This window comes from Asparagus officinalis, chromosome 4 (genome assembly GCF_001876935.1).
Source record: "Asparagus officinalis chromosome 4, Aspof.V1, whole genome shotgun sequence".
NCBI classification, from domain to species: Eukaryota; Viridiplantae; Streptophyta; class Magnoliopsida; order Asparagales; family Asparagaceae; genus Asparagus; species Asparagus officinalis.
Genome location: NC_033797.1, coordinates 19560042 through 19569825, shown reverse-complemented (window position 1 = coordinate 19569825; position 9784 = coordinate 19560042). Strand labels below are relative to the sequence as shown.

At 34.1% G+C, this 9784-nt stretch overlaps 1 protein-coding gene across 1 annotated transcript in view; it reads left to right on the top strand.

Annotated features, from left to right (window-relative positions):
* LOC109836846 (mitochondrial import inner membrane translocase subunit TIM44-2) overlaps positions 1430-9784 on the top strand; it is a 20147-nt gene continuing 11792 nt past the window's right edge. The window contains exons 1-8 of the mRNA XM_020404877.1: positions 1430-1559; positions 3654-3728; positions 3849-3924; positions 5203-5247; positions 5469-5513; positions 5599-6018; positions 6104-6184; positions 6272-6336. Of these exons, the coding sequence (XP_020260466.1) occupies positions 1480-1559; positions 3654-3728; positions 3849-3924; positions 5203-5247; positions 5469-5513; positions 5599-6018; positions 6104-6184; positions 6272-6336 (887 nt within the window). The 5' untranslated portion in view covers positions 1430-1479. The remainder of the gene's footprint in view (positions 1560-3653; positions 3729-3848; positions 3925-5202; positions 5248-5468; positions 5514-5598; positions 6019-6103; positions 6185-6271; positions 6337-9784) is intronic.

The window sequence follows — 9784 nt, the reverse complement described above, 5'->3', positions numbered from 1 at the left end:
AGCAACTTCAGTTGCATCTTATCATGGGCCTTGACTGGCAAATTACTGGTTCTTCAACGGGCCATCACAAACTATCATACAAAATAACCTTGTTTTATTGCTGCTCAGTCTCTTCTATCGTGCTTATTTAATCTTCAATGGGCCATCACAAACTATCATACAAAATAACCTCGTTTTATTGCTGTTCAGTCTCTTCTATCTTGCTTATTTAATCTTTCTGCAAATGCATTCTATTTTTAGTCTGGTTATTTTAGAAGCTAAACGAAAGTTAACTTTAGAATACATAGAATTTATTTGCATTTTTCTAACGAGTTGTTAAAATCAACCTAGTTTGTCATCTGACCCTCCATCCATTTTGTTTCTTTCTTGCGTCAAAAAAACTCTTGAAGATTGCTCCTTGTTATATAACGATAATTTTTTAGGGTGATAAGATGAATCATGAAACCATAGTTGCATGGAACCCGGTTTGTTCTGGTTCACGGGACTACGGGTACGTGGTACGCCGGTCGTTAGGAATCGGGTACGAGGGGGTAGGCTTATATGGTACATCAAGGAACATGGTACACTTTAGATTCGGTTCTTAGATGCTAGTTTATATCAATAATGGTATAAGAACTTTGAGAACCATGTTGCAATTAAGATATGCATACTTTATTTGCTTAATTTCTTATGTTTTTTTTGTTGTTTATTCATTTAAAAAGAGTTATTTTTTGTTTGAAAACTTTAACTGGCTTGGATTCTAAATCGGGTCGCGGGAGTTTGTGAGTTGAGTCATGTTCTAAGCGAATCTGTGGGCGATTGAACCCGGGTTGCAGTTTGCAATAGCGTACCACATTCCCGACTTCTATGGATTAAACTCCTACAGGCCATTTGACATTCTTGATTTATATGAAACCTCTTTTCGTCCATAGTTTCCTTGCCAGGAAATTAATCATCTGCTTAGAAGGTTACATGGAGAAATAAGATTTCGTCAAATATTGCAAGGATCGTTGCATTGACTAAAACCCTTTTGATGGGAGAAGGCATAGGTGAAGATCTTTTCATCGAGCTGTATTTATTAGACAGACGGAAAATAGGAAGCAGATGGCAATCAGACCAAGTGGTCACACACATGACACAAACCACTGAGGGCTCAGAGAGTTCTTCGATAACTAGATAATACGTAGAGGAATAGTTGACTGATGCGGACATGATATACTACATATTATTTCCTTTTCTGAATCTCTGACGTACTCTTTTACTTTTGACATGAATGAGCTGACTTCGATTTTATGCATTTCCAATAAATTAATTGTTCATAAACAGTAAGTTTCCTTATTGAATCGATTGACTAATGCAATGGAACTGAATTTAGTAACCGGTATTTTGTTAGACATCTTTATTTGTCTTATTAGTATATAGTTTTTTCAAAATCATAACAATTTGATGAGCTAACATGGAATATTTTGTTAGGCTGCAAGTATACATCTCAGACTGATCATGGAAAATAGATGTTCTAATTTTCGCCAGTTCAGTGTTTTTAAGGAGTTCTCGAAGAATTTGAAAGGAGAAGCTAAAAGGTAAGATGACACTTTATATTGCAGCTTCCTCCTTTTCTTTCTAAATTATCATTCATAAAGATAGTCACTAGGGTTTACTGAGAGGTGTTTGGAGGGCTTAATTTTTTAAGCTTACAAGTTGTGCTAGCTTTTGTTGTCCTTTTCTAAACTTATTTAGATTAGCTTATAAGCTAGTTTTTCAAAAGTTGGGAGCCCCAACTTTTTTAAATGAGACTTAAAAACAAGCTTATTTGAGATGCCACATGGAGATATGAAAAATGTAGCTTAAAAGCTATTTTGACCAAAAAACAAGCTCTCCCAAACACCCTCTCAATTCCCTATAAGGATTCTTAGAATGTTTGACTTTGTTTTCTTTGTTTTACTCTTGTTTATAAATTTCTTAGTTTGCTTCGTTATGAGGTTTGCTAATTGAGATCATTACTTTTTATAAGTGTTTTGATTTGTATAGTTATTATGAGTTATTACTTTTTATCAGTGTTGTGATTATATAGTTATTATGAGTTTCCTCAAATTTGCTTTTTTCATGTTTATATATTTGAGATGTTTTAACTGATCTCATGATCTGGCATGCTTAATTATTAATATGGTCTTCTAAGCTAAAATATTATTGACCAGATCGCCTTTTCTATCAATTACTTGCTCATTATAAACTTACTAGGATGCTTCATGAATATTCATGGTAAGATCAAGTGTGGTTTTGTTTAAGTGAGCTGTTAATTCTGCTCATTTATACAGGCAAGCGAGCATGAATTGAGATGGTAACATCTTTTAGGAGTAACCTAATAATAAGTAGACAAAACCCCTGTTCACATGCTGAGGAAGATTATGTTACTACTTACTACTTACTACTAGCTGAGATGTCAACTACTTAGCGGAATATTGCAAACTACTTTGGGTTGTCTAAGGTTGCCAACAGTGATGATCCTATTAGCTTTGCCTGCTGTATAGCAACACATCTAGCTTGAAGCAGCTGACTTGAGAGGTTCCATTCTGTTTGTCAGATGTGGACCTATTTTTCTTGATCATGCTATGTTTAGCTCCCAAAAGCTCACCATTCTGCATCATCTTTCCTGTTGGCTCTAATATTTATTATGACATTGACTTGAGATTGTGATTCAGGAAGTTAGACCATATCTTATAATATATTGCTTAAGGTCCCTATCATTGCCATTCAATCCTTGTTCATCATAATGACCTAGCTTATAGCTCAATGCTTCATCAAAAGATTTGACAAAAATCTGACTGTCTACAAGACTGTCACTGACACTCTAAGTTGGTATACATTCCCTGTGGAGTTATGGCAAGAATGGTGGATAGCTGAAGAGCCAAAAATATTTAAAAAAGGTTTCCTGAATATATTTGGACTATGGCCCACACAATGGTTTTCTATAGTACATCCTCCATTTAGCTCAAAAGTAGCAGAATTTGTTTTGATATTTTGAAATTTGTGGATTCTAATAATTAGCAGATATTGTAGAAGTGCAATTGGTTACTATTAGTGCCATGCTGTGAACTTCATTTAATTTTTTTGGGATTATATTAGGGGCATTATATAAGACTATATTTTATGATGTGTGGATTGTGTCCGTACTTTAAAAGGCTTTTACAAAGAATAAGAAAGCAAACCCTTCACATAACCTATGCGACAAATATATCTCTAGCACTAACTTATTTTGCCTTACTTTCATCATTCTTGTTAGATTATATCAATATTGCACAATATATCTTTCTTTGAGAAGAAAAATTGATTTTGATCTTCACAATCTAAATTGGACAGCATGGCTCTCTTAACATAAGAGGACAATGCTATGAGCCAAAAATATTAAAAAAATCCTGAATTTGCCTTACTTTCATCATTCTTATTTGATTATATCAATATTTCACAATATATCTTTCTTTGAGAAGATAACAGAACATTTGATTTTGATCTTCACAATCTCGATTGGACAGTATGTCTCTCTTGACATAAGAGGACAATGCTATCCAGTATCCCCTTTCTAATAGGGAGGCAGTTATGCTAGTCTTACTCTTATGGAGATTCTTTACCCATTGTAAATGCTAGTATGTAAAACTTTGTTTTTGGATTTTTGATAGTAACCCCGAATTCCAGCAGTCAGTGAAGGAGCTGAATGAGAAAATGGGAGTTGTTAAAGAAGATTTGAAAGTGAGGTAAGATTTCAAATTTTCGTCATTCTTTTTTACGTCTTTGTTGTTGATAAGCTGTAGTGTACCGTATAAGTCATATCCCATAAATCTGAGTAGAATATCATAACTGACTTCTAATTGCAGAACAAAGAAGACGGCAGAGAAGTTATACAAGAGTGTGGATGATGTTTGGACAGAAGCTGAAGCGAAATCCAAGAAGGTTATCTCAGGACTCCTATTTATTTGTATTTTAATTGTTTTAAGAATAAATAGTGCTTCCTTGTGTCTCCTTAAACTTTTTATTCTAACATATTCTGGCTATGGTCTCGTTAAAATTGTATACATGATCTTGGGACTGTCAATATGTAGCATCTTATTCCTATCCTATATGAATGTTGGGTTATTTTCACTTCTCTATAATTATATTATCATCTGATGTTCTATTGTTCATGTCTGCTGTGGTAAAACCTGAGATAGCTAGATAAGGAGGAGTGGCCTTTCTGGCTCTCTGATAATCATGTGCCCTCCATATGCTGACCTTGATCTTAATTTAAAAGGTTGTTGGCATTTGAAAGCTCATGATTTTAGAAGTATGAAGTGGTGTATATCTTTGTACGTGGAAACTTACAAGATGTCCACTCAATCATGTCAAATAAAGGCCTGACCATGGTTTTATCAAACAATGGGGTTATTATGTATTTTTGCACCAACATATACATATCTCTAAACTTATGCTTAAAATATGGTTGTCCTGCATCAGATTTTGGAAGGTCTTGATGTTAGCATCCTTCAAACATTTGAAACACTTGACATGGTCTCATGTCCAACAACACTATACACTGTCTGGGAAGTAGGTATTAAGTACCTTATGATTGTTGGAAAATTGTTGGAAAATGGCTTCACATAATAATGTATGTGACATGGAATTGTATGTAAATCAATGACTTCTTTTAGTAGTATATTTATATTGTCAGTATGTTAGTTTTGTAAAGGCAGTAAGCTTTCATTTCTGCATTAGATGGATTTAGTTGAGGAGCTAGTTCAAGATGTTACAGCATATTAGAATCAGTTCTTTTTTCGCATAACTAGATGCAACACAGATAAACATTCTCTGATCATGGCTGGTTAAAAGGACTTACATTTAGCAAGGGCAGGAGACGTAATGGGCTTCATCTTAGTCAGAGAGAGTTCGGGTATGTTGGGAGGTTCTGGCATCATGTGGAAAAAAATGAAACCTGGTACCCTTCAAAATGACACTTTAAATCCGAAGCCAGACCTTTCACAATAGTTGAAAGTGGATTTCACAGAGGAGGAACTGCCCCGGGGGGATTGTAATTCTATCCTTATTGCCTTAGGGAATTGTGTGTGCTCTTCAGTTCCTTGGATGCTTCTCAATTGATTGCTTTTCTGTGAATATATAGAGTCCTACCTCAGCAAGAACCAAAAAACCATTTCTAGATATGTGTTGATATCTTTTCTTGTTTTCTGATTTTCTCAGGTGTCAACAAATGTGAAAGAGAAGCTTGCAGCTGCTAAAGAAGAGGTAAGGCTGAAAGTCTTTGACAAATAAATCAACAATTTTCATAATGCAGACAGTAACTTTGTTTTAAAAACAGAAAACATTTCAGATGTTACCTAGTACACAATATTATTACACAAACAGTAAAACTCTTATTTTTGCAACAGTTGAGATATTATCTTCTGGTCTCTTCTTCTTTTACTGTTATATCCTATATCTGCTGAAAAGCAGTTTGTTTAATGCAGGTTTCAACAAATGTGAAAGAGAAACTTTCAGCTGCTAAAGAGGAGGTAACTAAATTATTTGTTCCTGAGGAACGTAGAGTTTGTGTCTCTTTTTAATCTGCTGCTTAATTTCTACGAATATCTTGAGTAGGTCAAAGAGACATTTGGACTTGGAAAGAAGGCATCTTCGGAATCTGCATACAGTTCAACGAATGCAAAAGAAGGAGGCACAACAACTGGAACTGAGAATTCTCAAACTTCAGAGACTTACAAAGAATCAAGTGGACAGAGTGAGACACTGTTCGGAAAATTTAAGTCTACCTTCTCTTCTGCTTCTCCTGCAGTTTCTTCAGCATTCCAGAAATTGAAGGAAACAAGAGTATCAGATTTGGCAAAGAAAGGATATAATATCGTTAAAGATGAGCTAACTTCTAACCCATCAAGAGCAAGGCGCGTTCAGTATGATCCTACCAGTCGATCATCTGAAGTTAGAAGTACACGAAGTGATATTGTAGTTGTTCCTACAAAAAGATCACGCTTGGGCAAGAAGTGGGAGGCATTTAAAAAGAAGGTGAAGTGTAAGTTGCAACCCTGGAAGATTATCTGTTTTATGAACGTGAATTTATTTTCTAATCATTGTTCTGTTAATATCTCAGATGGAGGGTGTTCCTATCTACAGGCGTATGAAAGGGGTCAGTGAACCTGTTGTGACAAATGTTGTTAATAAGGGGCAAGAGGTTGGGCTTCAATTTGTGATTATATTTTCCTAGTTATCGCTCTGGCATTTCCCACTACATTTTCTAGTGAGTTTTTATGACCTGCAGATTGCAGAGGACATGCGTGAGCGGTGGGAAACAAGTGATCACCCTGTGGTCCACAAGATTCAGGAGTATGGTTTTTTCTTATTTATTTCCTGATGGCTACGTGTCCTTTTAGCCACTATAATTATATGCAGTCTCTAGTTAGTAAACAACCTATGCATATTAACACACACACAGACATTTGATGTATGCATTACTGCTCCTAGCTTTGACTTGGATATGATTACATCAAATATTTTACCATACTACTAGACTGAGACTCCAGTAATTTTTGTTTTATCTTTCCCTGTAAAGCACCTTCATTTAGTTACTGAAATATTCATTTAGAAGAATTTCTGCACTTTTCTTTAAGTTTTAACATACAAGAAATTTGGGTAGGCTAGTATATTGCACGTGCACTGCATGTGGACATACTCATTTCATGTTCTGAACATGTTTTAAAGAAAAGAAAATAAGAATGCGATTGTAAAGAAAAAAATAAAATTTAAAGCAAGCATCGGAAAGAAGATTCAGTGTGTGCGTGTAACCATGTAAAATCTAAAGCATAATGAAGAAAAATATTTATAAACAAATCAGATCATTAAAAAAAGTGACAATGCAAAGTATGTGGACAAAAGAGTAAGGGAAAAATTTATCAGACAATACTATACTTAAAATGTATCAATGTAAAAGTTTGCATTGAACTGCAATTCTAGATAAAAACCCGAAGCAAGTTGTGGTTTTTTCTTATATGCTTACTTGCTACAGGCAAGTTGAGTGTTAAAGATGGTATAACTTGATTGAACCTGGAGCAAACCATAGAACACTCAGACCACAAATACGCTCAATGCCTATTAGAATATATCAAATGACCATAGTTGTTGATTAGTAGGAACAATGCTACAACTTCAAAGAAACAAAAATGAAGCCAAACTAACATTCAGCGATAGATAAGAGTGACTGATAGAGCTGCAAGCAAACATTCAGGTATCTAACCACACCATAGATTATTAGTAAGACCTAATCAAGCTTATGGAAACAATTTTCTTGAAAGAATTTTCTTTTTGAACAGTGACTGCGGCTAGGCTCTGAACCTAGACCTTTGGTTTACTATATACAAACATAAATAGAACCATAAATACTACATGGAACGAACGGTCAGAACTTGTATGAGCAATGTGCATTAAGAACGCATATATTGTAAAAACATCTGACGATGTATTTAAGGCATTGACCAGAATGGCCTAAAGTCTAATTAATTCAATTCTATGAATGAATATAATACCATATAAGTGATAAGTGTCATCTTCAGACTTATGCAATTGTAATATCTAAGAGTTCTAGTACAAATAAAATGCTGCTCATATAAAAAAGAACCATATATGAACTCAACCCTAATATCCAGACAGACTGTATTGGAGCAACACTATCCAAAATCACCAACACAAAAAGTACTAATTTTTGAACTTCGTTTGATGTATGTTTGCAAAGATCATCAGCCTAGAAGTGTGAAGGCCAATTATTTTGAAGATTATACTTGAAAATCCCAATTCATTTCAAGAACCCCCACATTTACAACATAAGTAGCATGAGGGGATAAATCCTAATAAATGCTGCAATGGGATATCAGATACACATGTTAGATGGTAACTGAATATGGTGAGGTGGAGCATAATGATGATAAGGATCAACAAACTTAGAGATTTGCACTATTATAGGGTTCATTGTTGGGTCTTGATAATAGCCTGGCTAAATTGTTTCACCAACTTTCAAACTGCATTTGATATATGCTTGCCAAGATCATCAGCAAAGAAGATCACCAGCACTATATTGAGACCAATTCTTTTAACGGTTGCAAGGCTTCTCATGCTGTCAAGAAGATCTGTAACACCATTTTTACCATGACATGTTTAGATATTGAACACAATAAGCAAAATTCTCATACCAACATTTATAATTAGAGAAATTGACACCTAAGGTTCAGTAAGGATCACTATTAGCAGTCTTACGAGCATAATCATAGAATCCTTGTATGGCTGGCAAAGGATTGGGGAAGATTCACATCAACATCACCCTAGAGAAGTGCCAAAGATCTCAGTTTTAGCAGCTTCGTCATAAGAAGATAATGAGTCATCAGGTGTATTCAAGGTCTCATAGTAATTAATCACTTCAAAACAATCTTCAATCTCATTGTAGTAAGAACCTTAGCAGCATGGCTTTTATCACAATTTATAAGCATCTGTATTCCTCAAGAAGATAGATGTTAGTGACTTATGGTACCAAAACGCAGTTAAATTTAAGCTACAAGATTCATCAAAACTTACAACTTTACAAATGGGCAAGCTCAATAAAAGATACTAGAGAATAGTATCTGGTAGCATGTCATTGACCAGTTGATCATATTTGCAACCAATTACCTGCTGATTAAAAGACACATTTTTTCTTCTTAATAAAAATTAGAATAAAAACTCAAATTCAATCTTAAGAGCAAATTACCATTCTATTAAGCTAGCAATGTTTGTTCCATGGTGCTTGTATTATATATTAGACATAAAAAATCTTTTCATTTTCAATGAAGCTCCACAAAAGGAAAAACTCATAATAGTACACAAATTAGATAAAATTGAGGAAGTAGAATATTTTCCAAATTCAATTATAATTATTAAAAAAATTAGATTAAATTACTCCAATACACAATAATAATAGCTTACAAAAAGCAAAATTTAGGTATAATTTAATCTTTGTACCTTGAATATTCTTGGTACAGTGGATAACAATTCTGACCTAAAAGGAATGAAAACCAAAGAAAATAAACTGAAAACTTACCAAAAGAAAAGGAAAAATAAAGATCAATATTAAATACAAAATTTTCAAAATATAATTAAATTTAACGAAATGAAAACTTATCAAAGAAAATGTACGTAGTTGTACTTTGGGGAAAGAGATTTTATTTCAAAGAGGGGAGAGGATGTATACATTGAGGGAAGTTAGGAGGTTGCATGGGCTGATCATGAAATGGATTGTGAGAACGTGGGTGTTGATTTGACATAAATTAATAGGAATTAGAAGGGGTCCTCAAGAGGTTTGCTGGTTAATTATTGTTTGGAATTTGAAGAAGCAATATGTTAGAAATTGTAATGGTAGCAGATGATTAGATATGCCGTGAAGAACCATTGCAAATTATCAAACTTGAGAATCGTAATAAATATTGACCAGGGCAAAATAGGTAATCAAAAGTTTTGACACCTATATTCTCTTTTATAAGTAGTATAGATATTGATTATTTTTTCTTTTGATTGAACTCCGATAGTGATATCAATAGTCTAGAGATTCACTTGTTGCTAGTCTCACTATGATTTCGAGTTTATAAATATTCTGTTGCATTTAAGGATTTTCTCTCAAGTTCCATTCTCCTATTGGTTATATATAGGAATTATCTTTATAATCCTCACGGTAGAAAGTATTTTTGTTGCCCAAGACTCATGCACAAGTACGCACAAAGTAATACACATGCACAAATTCATGCACTCATGGTAA